Raw genomic sequence first — 24,069 nt, forward strand, 5'->3', positions numbered from 1 at the left:
ATGTGAAGGTTCATTCATAGTATATGCATACTAGGAAGCTATATATGCTAGGCTGTTCTCTTGAGATGCACTTCCCAGCAACATATAGATAGACCAAAGATGATGTGATCTATACATCATCAGGTGCCAATGCCATGACATGTGTGTGCAAGATGCTGAGATTAGTTAAATCACATCTCAGAATTCAGTAACCATGTACTTCTATTTTGTGTTTGATCTAGAATAATTTTGGAGACAAAAACACTTATCTTCTTTCAACCATAAAAAATATTTGCTCTCAGCGTAGATTGTAAATCTTCTGGGAGTGGCTATAAAATTCAAGAACGAAATGTCATAAAGAGACTGGGAATTGATTTGGACAGGTTAATTCTGGCGAGCTAAGTTCAAATCAGATAATTCTTAAGAGTTTTGGTTTGGTTTGGATAGTGTGTATCCATCCATGCTTTGGAACATCCCATGAACTGTCAGGATTTCTCATCTTTTGTATGCTAAATACTCCTTAAATTTTAATATGATCTCTCTGGTTTTCTCTTTGCCAGCAAAAGGCCTGGTGAAAAAACATTTGAAGTTTGAAGCAATTCCAAGTTCCTCTTTATTAGTTTCAGAAATCATGCTGTATCAGAATGTTCAGGACTTCCCCAAAATCATACGATCTCTCTGCTAGCTAGTTCCCCTCACATATAGTTAATTTGTTCTCTAATGAAATCTGAAAATCATTGTATTCCATGTGTCCCAATTAACACACACATCCACCTTAATTATCTTCAAAATCTCTGAAAGCATATGTAACAAAGATCAATATATGGAACTGCATGTGTACAGTGGTACTATTTTTGGCAATGTACAGTAGAACGGAGGAATCTCTTATGGGGAATGCACAAGAGTTAAGTACTGTAGCGTATGCAGGTGGGAACAGTACTTGTTGGCTGGATCACGCAGCCTGCCAATGCCCACGGAAATCCAAATCCCTCTCGGCCGGCCGCCGGCCCGGTTTGCTGCTGCGGCTAGATTCCTTTCCTTCCTGCTTCGGCCGGGCGCGCGCGCAAAAGAGATCAGAGATGGATGGAGCAGTACATACGTGTGCGCAGGGGTCGCCTGCAGCCTGCAGAGGCCTGGCCTGCCTGAGCAAAGACAAGGCAGAGGAGCCCTAGCATGACTAGGAGCCTAGGAGGCTAGCACTGTTGTGTAGCTAGAGTTTTCTTTTCACTTCACTTCAAGTAGACTGTACCTTTCGAAATTTACTAACATGTCAACAGATGTACGAATGCTATGAGGGCTTCTTGCAAACTAGAATTTTTTTAGCTCCTTTTCAAAAAAAAGTAAATATTTTTAGCATGTGAAAATTTTCACAAAATTCCTTCAGCCCATGTCTTTCAAACCAAACACTGAGTGACAGATGCTAAACTGAAAGTGTGAATTGTAGATGCAGTACATTGACTATTGTCTACCCTATATAGAAAAATTGAAGATTGTGCTCCTATTTGAATCCGAGATATGAAGCGCATGGAATTTTTTTTTGCGGTGATTATTGTTCCCAAGTTGAGATCATCATTTGTTCCTGAATCTTTTTTTTAGGAAGAGTAAAATATAAAAGGAGGTCATTAACTTGTTAGAAGATGTCAGTTAGGTTCACGAACTCCTAAAGTGCATTTTTTTTCATAAACTTATTAAGTAGTTCACCACAAGTCCATACTCCTCCGTATAGGCATCTAGTATTGAGATGGTACAGTGACTGGCCATGTTCTCTCTTCCCTCCCATCTTCCTTTCTCTCCTTCTGGCATTTCATCGAACATGTCGACTGCAGTGGCGGCACGTAACTCTTCATCCGTTTCACCCCTGCCTCTCTGCCGCATCCGTCGCCGGCGCTCCGTCCTCCTTCCAACACCATCATCTCCTCAACCGACACAATGGCGGCTCGCTTGCCGACGTCGTCGTTGCCGTCCTCCTCCTGGATCGCTAGAGCCACCTCGCCACAGCAACACCGCACAGCCAGCTGCCCCAACCAGTGCACGCTAACACCGCTTCTTGCCACCGTGTAAATCGGCGGAGAGCACCCTTCACTTGCTGGCCCCACCCGACCGAGACGGTGAGCAGAGCGAGCAGCCGTTGCAGGAGCGGAATGTCTTGAGCGCTGACGGCAACGGATGCGGAGGAGAGGCGGGAGGTGAAGCAGATGAAGAGCTCTGTGTCGCCGCTGTCAACATGTTCGATAAAATGCTAGAAGGAGAGAGAAGATGAGATGGATGAGAGAGAAGATGATGGACCTGTGTTGAACGACTTAACAAGTTTATAGATCCAAAAATGTACTTTCAGAGTTCGTGGACCTAAATGACACCTCCTTACAAATTGATGGACCTCTGGTGCATTTTACTCTTTGAGGAAATTTATTCTTGAATCTTGATACAGTGCAAAAAAAATTTATGCTATGTCGCATACACATTTGATGATTTCTTTCAATCAGACAGTCATTCTTGGATAAGCAAACATAAATGCCAAGACTTCTACATGCTCTGGGTTGACAATTTGTTCATACATGACGGTGTTCGCATACATATTTTAACATATAAGATGCTTGACTTGTGAGTAATTAGTTTGCTAATTTTTGTTCATGATTACCGTTTCTTTACAAACATATTTGGGATGTAAGTGGTTGGATACCCAATGGATATGTAGTTTGGGTTCCACTCCTTTGGATGATTTTTGTTTCACTTATTGTGATTAGATGAACCAAAACTGCCTTGCATAGACTGTTGTAGTTGATTTATGACAAGTTTTGGGTAAAGTTAACAACCCAGAGAAAATGAAACCTGGAGTCCTGAAGACCTATCTATATCCAACAGTTCCCAACTTCCTCCACATAAACAAACAGGTCACGGCTCCGGCTGCGTTTGGCACTGCACGGCTCTAAGAAGAGCTTCTCGGACGGTTTCCGCGAAGCTGTACCACCAAACACCTAAAAGGAAAAGTGCTCCAGGGCTCAAGCTAGGCGAAAGCCACCTAGAAAATGAACTGCACGCACGCAGGGAGCCGAAAAAAGTGTGGCATTGATTGTACCAAAATATCCCTGAAATTGGCCTAATTTTCACAAAAAAATGCCACCCAACCTCCCAACCCACACAGCTCGATGCGGCACAGCAGAAGAAGGGGCCGCCGGCTAGGCACCAGCAGAGGCGGAGCACACGGTGGCGAAGGGCGGCGCCGGAGCCGGTGCGCACAGCCAGGCACCGGCATGGTGGAGATGGGGCGGGACCGCCACGGTGGAGATGGAGTGGTGTGGCGGGGTCGAAGCGAGACGGCGAGGCAGGTCCAGTGGATATGCGGCGCGGCGAGGTCAGAGCGAGACAGCGAGGGTGCGGAGTACGAGGCTAGAGCAGCGTGTGATACTGGAGTAGTGCAGCAGGGCCGGATCAAGCGACATGCGGCGGGGGAGAGGAAAAAGATCAGGAGATGGATGGCGAGACGGAAGAGACGGGAAAGAAAAGGGAAAGAAAAGGGCGGATGATAAGGTTGGAACTTGTGGCAAGGAAAGAAATGCTGGCACTCTGTATGCGTTAAAAAGAAAAAGACCAGAGGCGGATTAATTAACAAGGAAGAAAATGATGTGTTCAAAATAATGGTATGGGATAATCTATACATTCATATTTTTTTTCATTTTTCATATAAAATCACAAATAAATATGTTAATCTATAATTATTATTCATTGACTTTTTATATGAAATCATATTATAAATTGAGAGAGCAAATATAAACTCATATGTACAAGTCAACAGACAAGAGCGTATTGGACAATTGACATGTTTCATCTATTTATGAAAAAGCAGAACCAAATATTTTTAGAATAGCTTCAGCTCTACCAGAGAAATCATAGCCAGAACTATTTTTGCAGAAGCCGCAGCCCTACCAAATCGTAGTATCGACTGAGCCCGTAGTATCGACTGCAACTTAAAGCAGTCGACTGAGCCCGTAGTATCGACTGCAACTTAAAGCAGTCCCAGGGAGCATACTCAAAACACTGTGCGTCACTGTGCATGCATGTACGCATAAACAAGGCACCGATCAGCTAGTTGCCTCTGCTGGAGTGGAACCAAAGCAACGGAAAAGACCGGTACAGCTCATACAAGATCAGAGCTTTCTTTTTCCCTTTTCAATTTCCTGTTTCTTGAATTTCTCTTTGACCACGCAAGCACAGGTGCCAAAACTTCACCTGGAGAAAAGGCCGGGAAGGCGGGAATCCAAGTCCTGAACGAAGGCTGGCCGCACCGAATCAACAGTAGAAAGAACTACTAAACATTTTGGAAATGATGAAGCGCATCCAAATAAATGTTTAAAAAATCATTCTCATGCAGCTTTGCAGCTGGTGAATTCTTGCTGCCTCCCCTTTGCCTGCCCAATCCATACTGTTCGTCTGTTCCCCCATCACTTTCCAGCACCCTATACTATAACACTCCCATGCATCCTCTTCAGGAGCCCACATTTTCTGGCAAACTCCTCATGGGGCTAACCATGCTCAAGAACTGCTTCATTTTCATCCTAGCACTCATCATCTTCGTGCAATATGGTAATAGCAAAATGCTCCACGCTCCACAATTGCACATTGCATTTTGCATACATGTTTGTTGTTTTGGTGAAATGAATTCCCGCATTTCAAACGATCGTTAATTACATGTTGTTCCTGATCACATATGTAGTAGTATTTCACTAGCGAAAGCTGCTTTCTAATTTTCTTTGTCGTCATCATGCATGCTAGCTTCGGCAACAGATTGGGCAGGTGACGCGTCAAGGACAAAGGAGTACTCGTTCCCCAACCTCGTGAATTCGCCGTCGTTGCCACCGTACAAAGACGTCATCGGCGGCGGCGGCCCATCAACTCCAGCAGCCGATGCCGATGCCGTTCCGCCGCCACCTCCCTACTGCGTGTACCCTCCCCCCGCAAAGCCTGCCATGCCAGCCCCGTTGCCGCCGGTGGCGAGCCCGCCCGGCGCGCCCCCGTCACCGTCAGCCGTCTCGCCGTCCATCGCGCCGGGCATCAGCCCACCGCCGATGCCCGGCGCGTCCCCGCCGGCCGGCTCGCCATCCATCGTCGCGCCGGGCAGCAGCGCTCCGCCGCAGCCGCTGTTCATGCCGCCGGTGGCGTTCCCGGCGCCCCCGCCGGGGCAGGCGGTGCGGCGGGGGATGTGGTGCGTGGCGAACCCGAAGGTGGCGAGCGCCGTGGTGCAGACGGCGATGGACTACGCGTGCGGGTCGGGCGCGGACTGCGGCATGGCGGCGCCCGGCGGGCCGTGCTACCTGCCGGACACGCTGACTTCGCACGCGTCCTACGCCTTCAACAGCTACTGGCAGCGCACCAAGGCCACCGGCGGGACCTGCGACTTCGCCGGCACCGCCATGCTCGTCACCAGAGATCCCAGTAAGCCTCACCGAGTCACCGTGCACGTGCACAACTTCACATGCATCGCGGTGTGCGTGTGTACGTTGCGCTGTTGCAAGCCTTTGATATTTTGTTTGGGAAAGTATGGGTGGAGCCTGTGAACTATTTGGGCCCAAGAACAGTGAGGCCCATTCACATGCATATGAATAGTTGATCGTGTTTTTTTTTCCGTTCGCAATTTTTTTTAAATACTTTCAATCGTTTCTGTAGAAATTAATGTGCGCTCTGTTCTGTTTCTGCAGGTTATGAAGGTTGCAAATACGTTTCCATGTGAATGTGCGGGTTTTGTCAGAGACATTTTTTATCTACATCCTTGTTGCAAATACGTTTCCATGTGAATCTACCTGTAATGTCATGTGCATGAACGTTTGCTATGTATTCGTGCTGTTTTGTAAGAAGAAAGGAACTGGATTGATGTAAGACTATTACCAAACGTTTCCTCCGAAGAAGAGTAAATTGCACTCACCATACAACAACTTGTCAGGTGGTGCAAATTGGTTCAACAACTTGTAGAATGCTCAATCTAGTATAATAACTTGATATGTGGGTGCAGATTGGTACAAGAACTTATAAAATGCTCAAATTAGTGCAATAAATTTGCAAATCGGTGCATCCATAGTGCAAATGTTGTAACAATAAACATATTCGCAAATGCTGGACCAGAGGATACTCACATAAGAATAAGTTATTGAGCAATTTGACCATTAATATTTGTGTCGCAAGGGTAACATATTTAGCAAGGATTAAAACATTCGTTTACGAAATTAATGTTATGTCTTTGTATTAATTATTTTTATACAATGATTTATTTTTAATTAGAAATATTTAATTTTATATTCAATATTGATAAGTTCACCCTCAATGTTTTACATTTTGATTATGCATTTTTGTTCAGCTAAAAAAACAATATATTAACATATACTACCAATACCTTGGCGTAAATATTTTTTAAAGCCACATGTACTTGTATAGAAAGTAAAACTAAGCGAAGCTAGAAACATACATGCTTCTCTGCAGTTGTTGAATACATGAGCAGAAGCGCAGAAGAAACTTAAGGTCATAGAATCTCTCTTGTGGACTTTAGTATTTCAGTAATACCAATGGTGTAATTTTAAAATTTTATTCCGTTTTAACTCATGAAAAATAAGTTATGTACACATTTGAGAAGCAACAGACATGTCACAATCACGACTTTTGTTGACAAAAAATAAGAATTATTCATTGGAATAAAATTCACATGCCCATCTACTTTGCTTATTACGTTCTCATTGTAACGTTTGGACTGTAGGTACACCAATTAATTATTGCACTAAATTAAGCATTTTACAAGTTGTTGGACCAATCTACACCCACCTGGCAAGTTATTGTACTAGATTGAGCATTTTGCAAGTTGTTGGATCAATTTGCACTCACCTGACAAGTTGTTGTATGGTAGGTGCAATTAACTCTCCTAAGAATCATATTGGGTATATGTTCCCTTCCTTTTCACACTATGATCAGAAATCCAAAATCCTCCTTTATTACTGGTAAAAAAATGCAAACACGTGTTTGGAACAATGAATTGTGTGTGTTTGGAGTGCACTATGTAGCATTGCAGGAATCAGAAATTTTTTCCTGGAACTAACATTAGGTTTTTTGCAATCTGAAAGGTCCACATTTATTTTAATTCTTTCGCATTTCATACTTTTCGGGTAGACCCTTATTCAAAGCTAGTGATTTAAGATTAGTGAATGTTTCCAGCTAATAAATTTCACATAACTTCAAATAGACAGTACAACTACAAGTTATCTGAAATTACGTTGTGTGGACTATTGACAAAGCATGTCCAAGAAACTCTTGTTTATATTACGTCAACAATGGATAACAATAGCACTATAACTAGGCAAGACCATGTTTTACGAGGCTACGAACATTGAAGAGAGTCCCTAGAATCACAGCAAGATTTATTATGCCAAATCACGTCATTCCTTAGCTCGGAGGAATGGGGCACTAGCAGAGAAGATTTGCATCTGTGAAAGAATGATAATCAGCAAAGCATCCCATGTTCTTAGATTTGTTATATGAAAACTGTATTGTTAGATTTGCCACTAGAAATGCTTCTACGATATTACAAATTTATCAGTATATCTGAATGCAAATGTATAATAGTAATGGCCAAATTAGTATAGTACAGACTAAGAAAAAAAGAGTAAAAATAACAGTAGTACTAGATATATAAGAAATGATATTTTTTTGGCTCTTCTCTGAACTTATTTCTAGTGCCATGCAGAGGCAGATATCAACTTCCTATTCTTCCAACCGAGAAGCAATGCGCCACCCCTCTCCTCCAAGGTGTATTTATCAGAGTAGGACGCAAGAAGCTTTCGCACCACCGAGTTCACACATGAGCTCAGCGGGTGAGGCGTGAAGCCAGCCATGGTCAGCCTTGATTTCCATTTGGCCAGGGGCTCATGCCGCAACACCCTATCCTCTCCTTCACAGGCAATGATGTTCACAATGTCCTTACCCAGCTCTACGTTTATTCTCTCATTGGAGTTTCGTGGCAGGATCGCGTCGATTGGATTAAACATGGCCGAGTAATAGTCCATGGTCTCACTAAACCTTATCAAGAAAGGTGCACTGTTGGTGTTTAACTCATGTTCCACCAATGTGATCACCTCTGGGGACAGCCCTTTAACCATTTAGAGTAACCTGTCCTGTGGGTTGTTAATATCCACACTCTCATATGGAACGCAGTGCAGCTGGAGATTGAAGTTAACAACAAGTGCTTCACTAGGCCTAATCTCAAGCATTTCTTTTGTAACTTCAGTGGCATAGATAGGTAGTGGAGAAAACTCTAGAGGTACTTAGAATTCCTCAGCCATACTTGTCAACATCTTCCCTACAAGTTCAAGACCTTCACCACGAGCGTACTCTGACACTGCATCATCTATTCCAGTGATCCGCACATGTGGTGGATCCCCAGGTCTTGCAGCAGACGCCTTTACCAGTTGTATCCATTGTGTCTCTTGAGCAATCCAAAAATCAATTATGTGGATGTTGTCCTCATTTCTGAGTGCCTTTGCAATCACCCCATTAGCAGCCATATACCCAAACTTGAACAAGAATGGATACATATTGTATAAAATCTCCATAAAGGAGAGAAGTTCACCCGACAGCACACTGCACATGCTGTGAAGGTACATGAGCTGAGATGCGTTTGGACCCAAGTTTCCATCTCTAGCAACCAAACCATCAAGAAGGTAAACACCTAAACGCTGGATTGGTTCCCCAGTAATTGTAACTACTCCACGAGCTTCATGAACAAGCTTATGGAAATCTCCTACCCTCTTCTCAATTAATGCTTCAGCACACCTAGTTAAGAACAACTTCGCAATGATTTGTGTATCCTCCCTCCATTTCTTTTTTCTAAAATAAAGATCCTCCATCATTTCCCTTTGCCGTTTCTCTTGCTGCAGGCCAGTAGACCCCTCTTTTGCCTCCTGAACAATTAACAATGCTTCATCCACCAATTCAAAGTAATGAAAGTGAAATAATTATTGTTACACACAAGCTTCAAAAATTATGCTAGTGGGGAGTGCGCCATGTGGCATGTCACATGTGCCATGAGTAACTTACATGTGTTGCCACTAAAGAACTCAGGTTAGTTTTGATGCGACAGTATGTAATTTCCATTTCATTAAGCATCTCAATTATACGCCATGTAGTTGGTCTTTTCGCTGGATTAGAGTCTATGCACTCTGTGCCTATCTTAGCACATACCCTTACCTGTTCCAACCTTGTATCTCCTAGTAAACTTTTGAAACTGTCACTTCAACTTTTGAGTACCTTGCAATCACAGGTTAAGATTTCTCAAAGACATGGAAATTAAAGTATGTCGTACATATGAACATATTCAGTGTTATGTGCACATAAAGTCAATATAGGTATCAAAGTAGCAAGAAATTGCCCAAATAGTAAAGTGGACGCATTTAATCTAGGTTACCTGGATTCCACATTCTATCAAAATATTCAATATCCTCAAAAGAGAAATAATGAGATTTAACAGGAAAATATTTTATACTTCCAGATAGTAACTTAAGCAACGACCATCAATTTTATGCCTTTTTTCTATTTCTATTTTCCTGATTTATTTACTAGCATTATTCAAGGCAACGGAATAATCCTTCAGTCAGACAAACTAGAACAAAGGAAAACCCCTAAAAAATTGTCTTATTCTTTGAGAAAATAGAGAAAGATATATAATGTTTATTTTGTGGGGCTAGATTATATATATCAATGTCAATTAATTACAGCTATTAAAGTTGAAATGTAATTGCAGGTTTAATTTTAATTGTAAAAAAATGTGTAGCAAACTACAGATTATCAACCTGATAGCCGTAAGGTTTAGGCTCATAGTTGTACTTGTATAGTGCAAACAACCAGATCACGTGGATGTGAATGTATCTGTCAGTTATTTTCTTTTGGAGTACTTTTACACCAAGTAGTTTTTATCAAAGAATAGTCATGAAACTGTCATTCAATCGATCTTACGTAATCAATCTCAGTGTACCCTTTTATCCGGTCAATATCTCTAGGATTATAATACCGAGATTGTATATGTCTAACTTTAATGTGATTACTCTGTTATAGAATTCTGGTGGCAAATATCCCCTACATGGAAAATATTATGGGATGAGCAATTTAAGAGAAAAATGAATGCAACCTAATTTATAACTTGTAGTTGGGAAAAAAATGTTCCAAAGTGCTTAGCTAGCTTATCGTGATCCAAACAGTTTTGAAGTCATAGCATGGGTTTGATTTTCATAAAAACACCTTGAGAGACCAAAATCAGCAATTTTTGGCACCATTTCATAAGTCAGCAATATATTTGAAGGTTTGGTATCTCGATGAACAATATTATTCTAGTGAAGGTAATGCAAACCCTCACAAATTCCCTTGATTATTTTGTAGTGCGTGCTCCACTCAAGTCCTTGAGATGCATCTGCAAAGTGGGGAGCGGATTTTCTTTAGGAAGGGTGTGGTTACAAGGGCAAATGTCAAGCTAAGGGCATTCTGAGCTCGGTTTACTGTCACCAATGAAACAGAATGTCTAAGATTGAAAGAGCACTAGCACCAGAGAAACTAAAGATTCCAACTACAGTTGAGTTTTGGGTGATGGGCCAACTAGAAATTGTGCAGGTGGCTAGAAATTGTGCATGGTGGAGTACCAGGTTGATTAAAACGGGGTCAGAATGCTCCATGTTGCATAGCAGCGCATAGGATGATGATCAAGTAGGTGGCCCTTAAACTGTCCAATGGTGCCAATCCAAATTATTAAACATGGTAAGTTAAGGGACCTATATAATATCGTAATACAAGTTTTAAGGACAAACTGTGCATTTTACTTATTATCATTGTTTGCATGTTGTATGACATAGAAAAATTGACAGGGTACAAAATCCTCATGAGTTATTGGGGTTTTTGGTTTTTCCCATATAAACAAGGCGGAAAGAAACATACCAGTGATGTACTGATTGAGACCTCCGTTTGGTAGAAATTCAAAGTAGAGCAACCTTTGTCTTACATCTGCCATAACCATCTTGCCATGACAGCTCCGCATTTTCCCTTGTGTATCAGCACGGTATCCTAGGAATCGTACTATATTTTGGTGCTTCAACCTCATCAGACAACCAACCTCTTGGTTGAATTCATTCTCATGTATGGGTTTGGGATAACTTCTTCATAGCCACTATCCCATTCTAAAGTATTCCCTGCAGTTACAATGAGGCCTTGTCAGCAAACAAGTTTAGGATCAGGTGGAGCCAAGTTTAAGGGCAGTTGAGAGTCAGCCATACCTTATAGACAACTACAAATCCACCTCTGCCAATTTTTAGACCATCATCGAAATTATTAGTGATGGCTTTTAGAAATAGTATTGGCATATCCGTTGGATTTACATTTGCATCCAGGAGAATGCGCTCCAAGACAAGACTGCCCATGCTAGCTTCCCATTCCATTTGTAATCACTTATAACTGTACCCTTCGAACAAGAGCTAGAATCAATTACTCTAGAAGGTTTATGAGTGTAAAGTGATCAGGGCAGATAAAAAATAGTGAGGGGCGAGCTGGTGAGATCAAATTGAGAAGTAAGGAAGACAAGCAAAACTTTTGAGTGATCGCGTCGTCTCTCGCACGATCACTCCACTAGCGCTGCCGCCGTGGTCTGTTTTCCTCCCTTTCCTCCCTCCCATCACCACCCTTCCCCTCTCCCAAATCCAATATGGTCGCGGTGGCCAGATTCGTGGTTGATTCCGGTTGGATTTGCGTGGTGGCGGCCGGATTTGGCCGACGTAAGCGAAATTTGTGTGGTGGCAGCTGAATTCGACGCCACGCGCTTTGAGCTATGTTTTTGCAGAGCTAGTCTAGTATCTGGATTGTTTGGGTTAATCGTCTAACCAAAACACAAGAAGAGTGAATTGGGTTGTAACAGTTAGAGTAGAAAAAACCAAGATCACGTAGATCCGCTCATTCAGAAGAGAGGGGGGGAACACGTTTACTATCTTGGAAAGAAACGAAATCAAGTTCGGAAACACAACCTCTAGATCCTCCCAAGTCCGGTGGATATTTCAATGGAATCGGGACAAGACCAAACCAGAATGGCTCACACCAGAAATGTGCAAAGCTTCCCCATCAACAACATAATCACGCAACTCCTTAGTGACGGAAACGAGCTGTGGTGGTTGTGACTTTGCGGTGGTGTGTGTGGAAGCATGGGTGTTGTAACTTTGAAGTGGATGCTGAGTGTGCAAGATGACACTGGTCCTCGGATAATATCGGTTGAGCTTCTGACTTTCGACAATTCGACTTACTCCCTTTATTTCAAATTATACAATATTTTGACTTTTCTAGATTCATAAGTGTTTATATGTATCTAGATATACAATATATTTAGATGCATACGAAATTAGAAGAGTCAAAACAACCTATAATTTAGGACGGAGGGAGTGCTAGGTAGGGAGGACACTTCAGCCTTCGGGGAAAGCTGTACTTGGGGCCGTAGCTTCCACGCAACAAGCGTAAAGGAATCGGGCTGTCGATGTGGTGACGAAGACCCGAATTCGGTGAACACGGTCTCGAAGAACGGACGCCACTGCGCGTAGTTGGAATTGACGAACGAGATCCAAAACAACGGGAACATGAGACCGAATGTTTACCATCTGGATCGTGGCAGCCGGAATTGCTGGAGGTGCAGGTGGACGTGGAGGAGGAGGCTAAATTAAAGAACAGCTGCACGCAGGCAGTTTGCAAACGTACACATGCACAGCCTATACATAAACCGACCTTTGCTGGTGCGTGGCGAACCCGACGGTGGCGAGCGCCGTGGTGCAGGGGTGCAGGCGGCGATGGACTGCGCGTGCGGGTCGGGCGCGGACTGCGGCATGGCGGCGCACGCCTCATTCGCCTTCAACACCTACGGGCAGCGCACCAAGGCCGCCGGCGGGACCTGCGACTTCGCCGGCGCCGCCATGCTCGTCACCAGAGATCCCAGTAAGCCTCGCTGCGCATGTTCTCAACTTCGTGCGTTGCGCTGTCGCAAGTATATTTTGTTTGGACGTATGGGCCAAGCCTGTGAGCTATTGGGGCCGAATAACAACAGTGAGGCCGATTTAAGTGGGCCTGAACTGAACTACCAACGGCCCGCGGGCCTCACGGGCCCATTTGAACAGTTGATCGTTTTTTTTTTCGTTCGCAATTTTTTTAAATACTCTTAATCGTTTCTGTAGAAATTTATGTGTGGGCTCTGTTTTGTTTCTGCAGGTTATGAAGGTTGCAAATACGTATCCATGTGAATGATATTTTCGATACATTCTTGTGCAAATAACCACCCTGCTGGCTGCTGTCGACTGCATCATCAATTCATCATTCATCAGTCCATACATGTCATATTGTTTTTATTAGTTGGTCTACCTCTACCTGTTATATCATAGGCATAAACGGTTGTTTTGTATTTCTTCTGTTTTGTAAGAAGAAAGGAACTGGGTTGATGTATGGATGGTAAAATTGCAGAGTATTGAGGAACAATGATTTGAGTGTGTTTGGAATTTGGAGCGCAAAAAACACTGCAGGAATCGGAATTTTTTCCTTGGAAATCGCAATCAACATTAGTTTTTAGCATAGAAAAGGCTGACATTTATTTTTTTTAAAAAAATCATATTTCACATTTTTTAAGTAGGTTCTTATTAAAATGACACTGGCTTAAGACTAGGCGACTAGCTAACGTTTTCAATCGGCAAAACAACTGCAAGCTCAACATTATTTTGGCAAGTGTCATATGCGTTGGAACATGATACTTGTGTGAAATAAGATCAAACACTAAGTAAATATATAAGAAATAGCTATATACGTACTCCTCGCAAAAAATAAAAACAAACTAGCTATATACGTAGTACTAGTATCATTTCCTCTTCATGATGAAGTTTAAAGCATATTATATTTTATACTCGCTATTTCCTCTTCACTGTAGACAGAGGTACACTACTGCAGTTTTCCTATTTCCATAGGGTTTGAATTTCTATGAAAAGGCCTCAAAACGATAGGGGTATACTTTGCCTACGGGTTTGGGTAGGGAGCATTGTTTTGCGATCCTAGTGATCCGTTGCTCTTTTCTTTTTGACATTGACTTTTGTAATATTTTGCTATGGTATTCAATTGGTTATGTTGTATGGAGACTTGTACCATGCTAGGCATTCAGCCGTGTTTGGCAAGAGTCCGGTTTTCTGGAAACGGAGAAGGCGTTTTTCACTAAAAACACCAATTTAGATGATTCTCTTTTAATAAATAAAATAGAAACGTCTCTTCGGTTTCTCATCGCAATAAAAAATAGGAGGGCTTTTCCGATCGAAATGAAGAAGTCATGCCAAATGGCCAATCATCATTTAGCAAGAAAAGTGCACCACATCGGACTAATCTCAATGAAAAGTTTCGTGTGATGTTTTTAAGATAGTCACATAAGCAAGATTGAAATGAAATGGTGTTTGAAATTACCACCCCAATACATAATTTCATGGTGTGGTTTCATACGATCAAAATCGTATTTAATTTCATGACTCATAGAGCGTTGATATTCGTATACAGTTGGTTTCATCCCGGTAAAACTAGTTCTCTCTCTCATCTTTAATTTTATACATGTCAAAAAATCCTACGCGGCATGTTAATTAATGAGAATGAAAGCTCGTGAAATTTCGTATTGGGAGTAGCCTCACAACCCCCAAACAGATATCTGTTACTGATGCTAGACCAGCTGACATGGATCCGATCTGTGTTTGGTCTGTTGCTGACATAGCACACCTATCCCGTGCAATTTGCAAGGAAAGGCTTGTCAATAGAAAAAGAAAAGCTACGAGCTACTCACAGCTTGGCTCGAAGCGGCTCGATTTGAGATCGGCTCGTTTAGAAATCGAGCCGAGCTGGAGGCCCAAGCCCCGAGCTCGCGAGCTTTGACTAGCCAATCTTGAGCTAGGCTCGTTTCACGTTTGTTTCTTTCGCTCCACCAGTAACCGTAACCGGCAGCTCGAAACCCTGGACCCACAAGTCAGCGTGTCACCCACAGAGACCAACGGGCCCCACGTCATTCCCGTCCCCCAGTTCAGCGCTGCCCCCGGATCTCTCCCTTCCTGCTCGTCGTCTCCTCGCTCGCCGCCCGGCCACCTGCGCCCACCGGCGGCTGCCCTTCCACAGATCCCGTGCCCCCCCCTCGGTCGTCGCCGACCAGCCGGTGTTCTGCAATCTGCACGGATCTCAGGTTCGGCTCACTTTTTGTCGAACTTGAGGTTGAGGTCGCGGGCGAGCTCGAGCTCGGCTCGTTGGCTGCCCATTCATCTCAATTCTCACCTAGTGCAACAGGACACGTACCCTCTGTCCGCTTTCTGTCCAAGTCCTAATAAAGTATGCTTAAAATCTGAAGAACCAAAACCGTGGACCATCACCGCCGGTATCCCATCCCAATTCCACAGATTTGAGGTTTCCACACTCGTCATTCCCAGTACTTATACCACCCGAAAATCCAAGCGAAATCCCACCTCCCAGACCTCGAAGCCTGGAGCTCACAGGCGACGGACGCGAAGATTCGATTCCTGCGATTCTTTGGAGCCCTCTTGTGCCGCCGGGTTCTTGAAATCTTAGGCCGCGATTTTTGTTTCCTCCCTTTCCGGTTGGACGGCTGCCGTGGCTGGCGCACCCTTTTGTTGGTTCTTGCCGTGTTCTTGCGCTGCTGATTGCCTGACCGGATCTTGTGTTTCTTCGGTTCCTTGCAGGCATTGTTGGCGACCGGAGGCGCAACCGTCGATCCTTGGATTGAGGTAATGGAGCATTTTGGATTTGTTCCTGGCACTTTCTGGTGGATTATTTCCTTTCAGTATTTGCTTGGTTTTCTTGCAAAATAAAATGAATGTGGATCTAAACCAGGGTAGATTAGAATTTAGATGGCCTGGAGGTGTTAGTAATAATTGAGGAAAGAGATATGTTGCTTGAATTAGTTACAACCGTACAGGGGGGTTGGAGGGTTTCTTGGTAGAGATGGCACATTCATTCTTGCTAACTTCCTGCCTGGTTGCTGTGATCAGTGTTGCTGTGATCAGTGTTGCTGTGCTCAGCATTCACTACTGAATTTGTTTCACTACAATATTTCCAAACAAGGGATGAAATGTACCACGAGTGTTGAACTTCACCGTGCAAGTATGAACATTCATCCTAGATGCCACATCGCTAACTGGTGTGACAGTATGTTTGATTTCCCAGCATGGCTCCTTTTCATTCAACTCGCCATTTGTCATGTTTTCCAGATGTTTCTCTTTTTATAGTGAGATATAGTTCTTGTCATTTCAGCTGGTAGATTTTGTGTCACTGATTTACTTTAGTCTTCAGTAACGTTCATTTTTGTATTATAGCAGATTGCCCCTTTCACTAACTGTTGTGACAATATGTATGATTGCCCAGCATTGCTCCTTTTCATTCAATTCCCCATTTGTCATGTTTTCCAAATGTTTCTCTTTTATAATGAGATATAGTTCTTGTCATTCAGCCGGTAAATCTGTGTCGTTACTTCAGTCTTCAGTAACGCTCATTTTTGTATTATAGCAGATTGCCCCCTTTGACTTAAATTCTGTGTTTTATCTGTTGCAAAGCATTAGTTGAATATGGATAAAATATGTCACGTATTAGTTGGGAGGGCAGGAGGAGCATCTCATTGCAAACTTAATTTCCAAGTGCAAAAGATTTAGCTTATTGTGATGTTGCCTTTCATGCCTATGATATATTATAAGCTCAGGCACTCTATATGTATAGGTAATTTTGTAAATACTGAAAGCATGCCATATTTATAACTCCCATTTTGCTGGTTCTGTAAAAGTGGTTGGTTTGGTCCTAATTTTCACTGTGACTTTGCAGATAGATTGTATATAAAGGCTGCAGCTCAGATCATTATCAAGCATGTCTCTCCTCTCGAAGTTACGCTTGATCACCGTGGATGTGACTGGTACACTGATCGCCTACAAAGGACATCTTGGGGATTACTACTGTATGGCAGCTAAGTCAGCTGGGATGCCATGTCCTGACTATAACCGCATGCATGAGGGCTTCAAGCTTGCATACACTGAGATGGCAAGACAGTATCCATGCTTTGGATTTGCAGCAAAGATGCCAAACATTGAATGGTGGAGGACTTGTGTTAAGAACTCATTTGTTAAGGTAAGACCACTTTCTAAATATGGAGCCTGTCAGGACAAGTGATGTCTCTTTTTCATGTTGAGAGGGCTTAGTGATTCAGTTGCTCTATAATCTGTTTTTTTCCTGCAGGCTGGCTATGATTATGATGAGGAGACATTTGAGAAAATCTTCAGGCGCATTTATTCTGCTTTTGGCTCCTCTGCGCCATACTCTGCATTTCCTGATGCACAGCCCTTCCTGAGGTGGGCGCGGGAGAAGGGACTCACAGTTGGGATTGTCAGCAATGCAGAGTACCGCTACAAAGATGTAATCTTACCAGCTTTAGGGTTGAATCAGGTGCGATAACCCCTAAATTATGTGAGATAGTTACATGCTTCTGTAATAATTGTTCTCTCAGTGTTCATAAATGGAGTGGCCTAACACTCTGAATCTCTGATACATGTCTTGGTCTTGCAACTAGGGCTCGGAATGGGACTTTGGGGTCTTTTCAGGCGTTGTTGGTGTTGAGAAACCAGATCCAAGAATTTACAAGTTAGCGCTCGAGATGGCAGGAAACATTGCGCCAGAAGAAGCACTCCACATAGGTGACAGCATGCGGAAGGACTACATCCCTGCAAGGAGCATTGGGATGCAAGCGCTGCTCCTGGACCGGTTCAAGACCGCTGACGCTGAGAGCTGGAGGCAGTCTGGCACGACGGTGCTACCCGACCTGGTTGCCACTCAGGAGTGGCTCACCAAGAACCAGAATGAGGAGCCGAAGCATGAGACAGTAGCAGCTCAAGTGCTGAACAGAATGTCTGAAAAGCTCAAGATGGGGGCTTAAGCCCAGAGTTCCTTTTCATGCGCTAGTTGTGAACTGAAGATCCTACAGGTGGAAGGAGACAGGTTCTTGACTGCTGGCTAATGTAATTAGCTTGAACTGCTGGGTGTTCTTGTAGCTGCTTCCGGGGCTTATGCTGATTGCTGAATATGACTAGCAAATCAGTGTGTCATGAGTCGAAGATTTCGGGTTCTGTTTTCCATTCTTCACCTGTGTGGATGAATAAAGAAGAGGAAATGGATTTCGAATGTCTCGAGCTTTCTCCATTCTTAACATGCGTAGAAGGGCATTTTGATTCGTGCAGCTTGTACTTCCAATATAAATTAGATAACAACGGAAGATAATATAAAATAATAGCTGATATACAAATCGGTTGACACCATTCGCTCATCACATAGTTATCAATTTGTACATTACTTGGTACCTTTCCATTGAGAATATTACAATCAACCTACATCAAGAAGCTGAATACCACACACGGCTAACATTCGGCAGCCGAATCATGCAGCATTGGAACATCACACGGTATATATAATATTACACAGGGAATCGTTTTGAGCTCTCGTACCACGAAACAAGGCATTAGGGATCAATAGGTATTCTCACCCCTACATGCAGCCCTACGAACAAAGAACCAAAGAAACAAAACAACATAGTCACGTAGATCCCTTTGCAAACAATGTACATGAAGTTCTAGCCTCAAGAGACTCGCTTATGCTCAGCAGCGATTTCTTGTTTTGGGTAATGCATTTCATACAAGTTACATCTATTAGTTGGGCCACTTTCTGCGCTGTGGGGTTCCAAAACATCTTAGCGGCCTGCAGGGTGCCTGTTCCAGGACAAGTAGTTGTGGTCTCCCAGTTTCCTGCAGAAGGCCACAAATTGAATTAGCAACTTACAAAGAAATCCAGCCAGCGTATCAGTGAAAACTAATGCTGGATGCTTTAACAGGCGTAGAGAAGCCCTGCGAAGATCATTCTTATGATAAAAGCCTTAACCGTCCAGGCATACTCAAAACACAACAGGATAAGCAAAATAGCAGTGTGTAGAATCAAAGAAAACCAGCACAGCTCGTTGCCTGGTTCATGGTTCTAGTCCACCAAAATTACAGGAGAAGGTGCTCCTCCAGAAGTATTTTCTACAACAGAACCAAAGTCGTATGGCATGAAATGTACTCATACAATCCAAAGCCTCAGGGCCACGTCAACCTTAATTGGCCTAGGAGATGCTAGGATAGATTGGGCTGCACAAAACATAATCAGAATACCTGCCTACAGGTTTTCTACAACTTTGATAGGCTAAACCCAGATTATTTCACCGCAAGCATCACATTCACAATATGGCTATATATATATATATATATATATATAAGGGGCTCATGGACTAGATCTAGAAGCTTACAATATCCAGCACACAGCTTATCAATTTCCAAGCGATTGCAGCATACATGAGTTAAAAAAGTTACTAACCTTGGTTTTATGAAGTACAGCAAGGTGAATGCGAATGCCAGGAAAATGCAGAGCCCACCAACTATAAGGTATGCAAAGCCAAGAAAATCGTTCTTCCCTCCGAGCCAAGTTGCAGTGGATAGGACCAGCTTTTTCTTGCCACCGAAGCTATATGTATTGTAGTTGTTACTCAACCTCACTGTTATTGTGTCATTCTCCTTGAGGTCAAAGTATATCCTCCCATATAACTTTCTGAAAGTAGGAAGTGCTGCTGTCCTCATCCAAACAATGAGGTCCTCTTGCTCGCTCAACTGTCACATAAAACACAATTGACATGAATAACTCACATGGATATTCCATACCGAGGTAGCTTTACTATATCTAAGTGAAAGAAATCAATCAAAACATACATTATGATGCTGCAGATTTATAGTAGTAAATGAACAAGAGTCCTCCTATGACCAAAATATTCCACAATGTTTTAGTGTCGAACAAGGGTTCACATACCGGGACCGTTGGGTTAAGAGTTGCTCCACCTTTAAGTGCACCATTCTGGAAGTTGCTCGGATAGACATCTTTGCCAAATTTGTGCTCCCTATCACTCTTCCAGGAGATGTCTTTCTTGTCCACCGTCAAGTTATCATTACCACGAGTGAAACTATATGTATCATTAAACAAGCTCCAAGCAATAAGACCACAAGGAACAATTGGTTGTCCATTAGCCGTGGTCTTCTCAGGTTCACAGGCGGATGTCTGGTTAGCTTTACGCTTATCTCTTAGCTGTGCATCATTTCGGCTCTTTACATACCTGAATTGGGAAAACGTTATGCACAATAAATCTCCATTTCAAAGCTATTCTCTTCTTTTTCTTTGGCAGTATGATATTGAAGGTAGCAGTTAATTTGCGATGCATCATGTTTTTCAATTTCAATAGCACCACATAAAATTTCAAAATCAGGAAGTTGAATAGCTGCCAATTTATGCAAAAATCTAAGATTCAATCTGAAAATCTCAAAAGAACATCATACCTCCTATGGTTCTGGTAGAAGTTATCGAGTTCGTAATACACAAATATTGGCTGCTTCATATCCTTCGTAACCTGGAGACAAACAACTAAATAAATTTTTCCAAGAAAATTGTGCTTAAAGATGTATGCTTACAGATGCATGTTTGTTCCACCTTTTTTTTTTAGCAAAATGTTTGTTCCAACTTTATAAACATTTCAAAGATCTATTTAACTGCACTTTTGCTGCTACAACAACAACAACAACAACATAGCCTTTCAGTCCCAAGCAAGAACTTTTGCTCCTACTATGCCCCAATATTTTAAACTGCAAATCAATACCCAGAAAAGTCTAAGGTTATTACCGTTAGATTCCTTATGCATTCTTTGGATATGGTTTCATTCTGGATGTAAGCAAGCTTGTTATCAGTCATGTTGCCTGGCACACACGCCTCATCGTACCGATCAATAATCTCAACAACCTGCAACCAGTGAACACAAATAAACAAATAAAAACACAAACTATCACAAAACTTATTTTAACATAAGGCCAAGACAAAAGGAAGCATACATCTCGTGCAGCTAGCAGCGAAACAACACCGATGGGAACAAAAATGACACCAACGATGAAGAACACCGAGACAACCTACACAACACAAGTCAAACATCGAAACATCTGTGAGCTACTCCAAAATATTTTTTTTTCTTATCCTCCAAAACCTATAGTGTCATAATCTCCACAACGAGAAAAACTTACCCATTTTGGAGTAAGAATTGGCTTACAAGCCGGCAGCTCCTGCTGTGTGAACTTGGAATCTGTACATAAGAATTTAGGAGTAAGAATGGGGTTGCAATCCGCAAATGCAAGTCACATCACAAGCTTAGCATTCTTCTAACAGATTGTACCATTTCTGACCTCATAGTTTCATTGATACCCAGTATCCATAGTTCCATACACATGCAATCTATAGTCTATACTGTCATTCCTGAACTAGTTTGAAGCTTTTTTCTTCTAGATTGAAACTATCCGTATCTTTAAGGAACTAGAACTAATACAACCACGTACCGACCAGATTGACAGGTTTTCTTCTAGATTGAGTAGAATATCACTAACGAACAATACAATCATGTAGCACCTAGATTGACGGTTTCTCTGCTAGATTGAGCTTGCTACAATCACTGAGCAAATTAAACCATCATGAATTGAAGCAACTAGATTGACTGTTCTTCTTTCGCTGAACTGAACTAGCCATAATCACTACGCAAATAAACCTTCATGCGCCAACTATTCTGATGTTTTTTTCTTCTGGATTGAACAAGCTACAATCACTGAGAAGCAAGCTCACACGCTTTCAAATATGGCAGCTAAAAAGGATCGATCGTATTGACGCCAAAGGAGACCACAAGCTAGCAGAATCTCCAAACCCAAAGGGGTCCAAATTAACACCGTACCACTAGCCCCAGGCTATATCCTCGGCGAGAACTCGCCGCCCCTTGCCTTATCCTGACGGAAACGAGGAACCACGAAGACGGCAAGCGTACGCTAAAGAGATTCGGCGCGAGATCTCACACTTGGGCATCCGGGTGTTCCTCCTGGCCGCGCCCGCGGCGGCCGCATCCACGGATCCGCCGTTGCTGGTCCCGGCCGCATGGCTGCTCATCTCGCCTCCCGCCACCGACCCCTCCGCCCTAGCAGCCAACCAAGGGGGGACCCCGCGGAAGCCGCCGCCCGGTCTGGCTGCGCGGACTGGGCGTCGTCCCGGCCGCCGCGAGAGGACGCTCCTCCCCCGCCGGAGCGGGCCGATGAGGGAGGCGAGGAGCTTCCCCGCCGCGATCTAGCTCGATGCTGCCGGCTTGCTTGCTGGCGAAGGTAAAGGGAGCTGGGGGGAGCAGTGGTGATTTGATTCGGAGTTCTGACCAGCAGGGCGACTCGGGAGGAGCCGAGGAGGACGAAAGGGAGGGGCGCTGGGCGAGGTGGTTGGGCTGGGTTGGGTTCGTGTCGAGCCGGCGGCGACAACAGGGGGGCAGCGGGGCCCAACCGCGAACCGTCCAGTGGCGTGCCCTATTCTTCTTCTAGAAGACTACTAGAATGTCATGTTTTTTTTCGGTACTTGGGTTTACTCCATGTGTATTTTCGTACGATTCTCGTGTTAGAAAAATACTCATCGTAATGGGTTGTAAAAGATTGGATATACAATCAGCCTCTGAAATTGAAATTGGAGCACCCTCGTTTGCACGGACTAACGGGCGAGAAAGATATGCCCAGACATGAAGCAACGTAAACACACTAAGTTGACGTACAAACGAACACTAGAAAACACCGAGCACACACGGCAGCGGAAGCATCTTGCTAAAGCCCAACGCCATGGGCACGTCGGGTGCGAAAGCAACCTTCTACTCGAAGTCTTCACCGGCAGCGAAGTTCGGATCTTCCTTTAATCCAACAAAGCAAGGTGAGTGTAAAAGTATTCAACAAGTCCAACCACACCCACGTAGAGGGATAACAAGAATATGCATAAGGTATAACAAGGATCATGGAGGGATTCATTTGCGATAAAGCTAGATTTTACCCCATGCATGGTTTCGTTTTTAAAGGACTCTTCACAAAACATTATTTAATAAACCGAATTAATTGAATGGGGTTGATCCTACACAAGGATCCAAGTTTTAATACTACCGAACCCCCCATCCGCGGTAGCACACGGCATAACTGCTGAACACTTTCTGAAATTTATACTCAAGCTAAGAAACCCATCAATTTCGTAAAAGCTAGTTATGTGCGCAAACCGTAACTCGTTCGATACCGTGGACACGGCTATCCGAATAGATTTTAACTCTGCAGAGGGGTACACTTTACCCACAAGTAGAGTACCGCGACACAAACACCTTAGTATTGGCGCGGATCCTAGCAAAGCCATTACCCACCTTAGCTAAGATCTGATTAACCATTATGGAAGTAACCATGGGGTTAAGGACCTACCAACAAGACCTTAACCGGGACCTAAGCCTACACATGCTTACTCCTTCTCCATGCTCTTCCATTGCTCAACCAGCACACTTATGATTAATAGACTTGCTAGTGAGATTTATGCTAAGCTTTTACCTCATACAAAGGTCGAGTGGTTGCATGGTAGTTTAGGTTAGCAAGATGACACATCAACTCGGTCCTTAAACATGATAAGACGGATACCTCCTAACCTGCTCAACCACTAAGGTACGAGCCCAGCTGATATTTCATATAAGAAACACTCGTCCGTCTCGTCTAACCACTTTCTTTTATCCCTTCCCTAAAATTCATTTATTTTCCTTAAAACACTCAACGCATTTATTCATTGATAAAACACAATGTAACCATGATTGAATTGTAATAAAGTGATTAACAAGATTCTAAGCATTCTAGCGACAATTATCATCCAAACAGAGCATATCATATTTAGAGATAATCCTAAGTCATCAAGGAACAACCATAGCAATCAAGGGGTGGCTATCCAACCAGGTTTCATCTAAGCAATAAAACAATATATGCAATTTATAAAAATGGTCAATAGGTTATATCTGAAAAACTAGGATAAATATGCATGAAAGGGTGAGATTCGACTTGCCGTCTCCAAAGTCTTCTGGAAGCTCCTGCTCGCGATACAGGTCTTCTGGCTCCGGCTTGC

At 43.2% G+C, this 24,069-nt stretch overlaps 3 protein-coding genes and 2 pseudogenes across 4 annotated transcripts; 2 read left to right on the forward strand and 3 right to left on the reverse strand.

Moving 5' to 3' along the window:
• Positions 1-4,207: 4,207 nt before the first annotated feature.
• Positions 4,208-5,982, forward strand: LOC117853267 (uncharacterized). The gene is made up of 3 exons (XM_034735653.2): positions 4,208-4,560; positions 4,750-5,409; positions 5,673-5,982. Exons 1-3 carry the CDS (start codon positions 4,323-4,325, stop codon positions 5,702-5,704), a joined length of 930 nt encoding a protein of 309 aa, XP_034591544.1. The 5' UTR covers positions 4,208-4,322; the 3' UTR covers positions 5,705-5,982.
• Positions 5,983-7,648: 1,666 nt separating this feature from the next.
• LOC117853603 (chitin-inducible gibberellin-responsive protein 1-like) lies at positions 7,649-8,858 on the reverse strand (annotated as a pseudogene).
• A 166-nt stretch (positions 8,859-9,024) lies between these two features.
• On the reverse strand, positions 9,025-11,411 carry LOC140222641 (putative cysteine-rich receptor-like protein kinase 16; annotated as a pseudogene).
• A 3,647-nt stretch (positions 11,412-15,058) lies between these two features.
• Positions 15,059-18,204, forward strand: LOC117852389 (uncharacterized). Of its 2 annotated transcripts, none has more exons than XM_034734465.2 (5): positions 15,059-15,214; positions 15,726-15,770; positions 16,858-17,157; positions 17,266-17,472; positions 17,597-18,204. In XM_034734465.2, the coding sequence occupies exons 3-5, from the start codon at positions 16,900-16,902 to the stop codon at positions 17,957-17,959; spliced, it is 828 nt and encodes a 275-aa protein (XP_034590356.1). In that variant the 5' UTR covers positions 15,059-15,214; positions 15,726-15,770; positions 16,858-16,899; the 3' UTR covers positions 17,960-18,204. The 2 variants fall into 2 exon arrangements, with proteins under 2 accessions (XP_034590356.1, XP_034590355.1); XM_034734464.2 differs by lacking the exon at positions 15,059-15,214 and adding an exon at positions 15,324-15,622.
• Positions 18,205-18,297: 93 nt separating this feature from the next.
• On the reverse strand, positions 18,298-22,366 carry LOC117852388 (ALA-interacting subunit 3). Its single transcript, XM_034734462.2, has 8 exons — positions 21,978-22,366; positions 21,165-21,223; positions 20,979-21,053; positions 20,773-20,889; positions 20,433-20,503; positions 19,912-20,212; positions 19,426-19,715; positions 18,298-18,821 (listed from the first exon to the last, which is right to left on the reverse strand). Exons 1-8 carry the CDS (start codon positions 22,066-22,068, stop codon positions 18,767-18,769), a joined length of 1,059 nt encoding a protein of 352 aa, XP_034590353.1. The 5' UTR covers positions 22,069-22,366; the 3' UTR covers positions 18,298-18,766.
• Between the last annotated feature and the right edge of the window lie 1,703 nt (positions 22,367-24,069).

Source organism: Setaria viridis, chromosome 4, assembly GCF_005286985.2.
Source record: "Setaria viridis chromosome 4, Setaria_viridis_v4.0, whole genome shotgun sequence".
Classification (NCBI taxonomy): Eukaryota; Viridiplantae; Streptophyta; class Magnoliopsida; order Poales; family Poaceae; genus Setaria; species Setaria viridis.

Excerpts from the sequence above, each read along its gene's own strand:
- LOC117853267 (XM_034735653.2), top strand. The coding sequence starts at position 4,323 with ATGTTTAAAAAATCATTCTCATGCAGCTTTGCAGCTGGTGAATTCTTG. Across the intron at positions 4,561-4,749 it reads CATCATCTTCGTGCAATATG|CTTCGGCAACAGATTGGGCA; the intron begins GTAATAGCAAAA and ends CATGCATGCTAG. Across the intron at positions 5,410-5,672 it reads GCTCGTCACCAGAGATCCCA|GTTATGAAGGTTGCAAATAC; the intron begins GTAAGCCTCACC and ends CTGTTTCTGCAG.
- LOC117852389 (XM_034734465.2), top strand. The coding sequence starts at position 16,900 with ATGTCTCTCCTCTCGAAGTTACGCTTGATCACCGTGGATGTGACTGGT. Across the intron at positions 17,158-17,265 it reads TTAAGAACTCATTTGTTAAG|GCTGGCTATGATTATGATGA; the intron begins GTAAGACCACTT and ends TTTTTCCTGCAG. Across the intron at positions 17,473-17,596 it reads CAGCTTTAGGGTTGAATCAG|GGCTCGGAATGGGACTTTGG; the intron begins GTGCGATAACCC and ends TCTTGCAACTAG.
- LOC117852388 (XM_034734462.2), bottom strand. The coding sequence starts at position 22,068 with ATGAGCAGCCATGCGGCCGGGACCAGCAACGGCGGATCCGTGGATGCG. Across the intron at positions 20,890-20,978 it reads CGCTGCTAGCTGCACGAGAT|GTTGTTGAGATTATTGATCG; the intron begins GTATGCTTCCTT and ends CACTGGTTGCAG. Across the intron at positions 19,716-19,911 it reads CTCTTAACCCAACGGTCCCG|TTGAGCGAGCAAGAGGACCT; the intron begins GTATGTGAACCC and ends TTTATGTGACAG.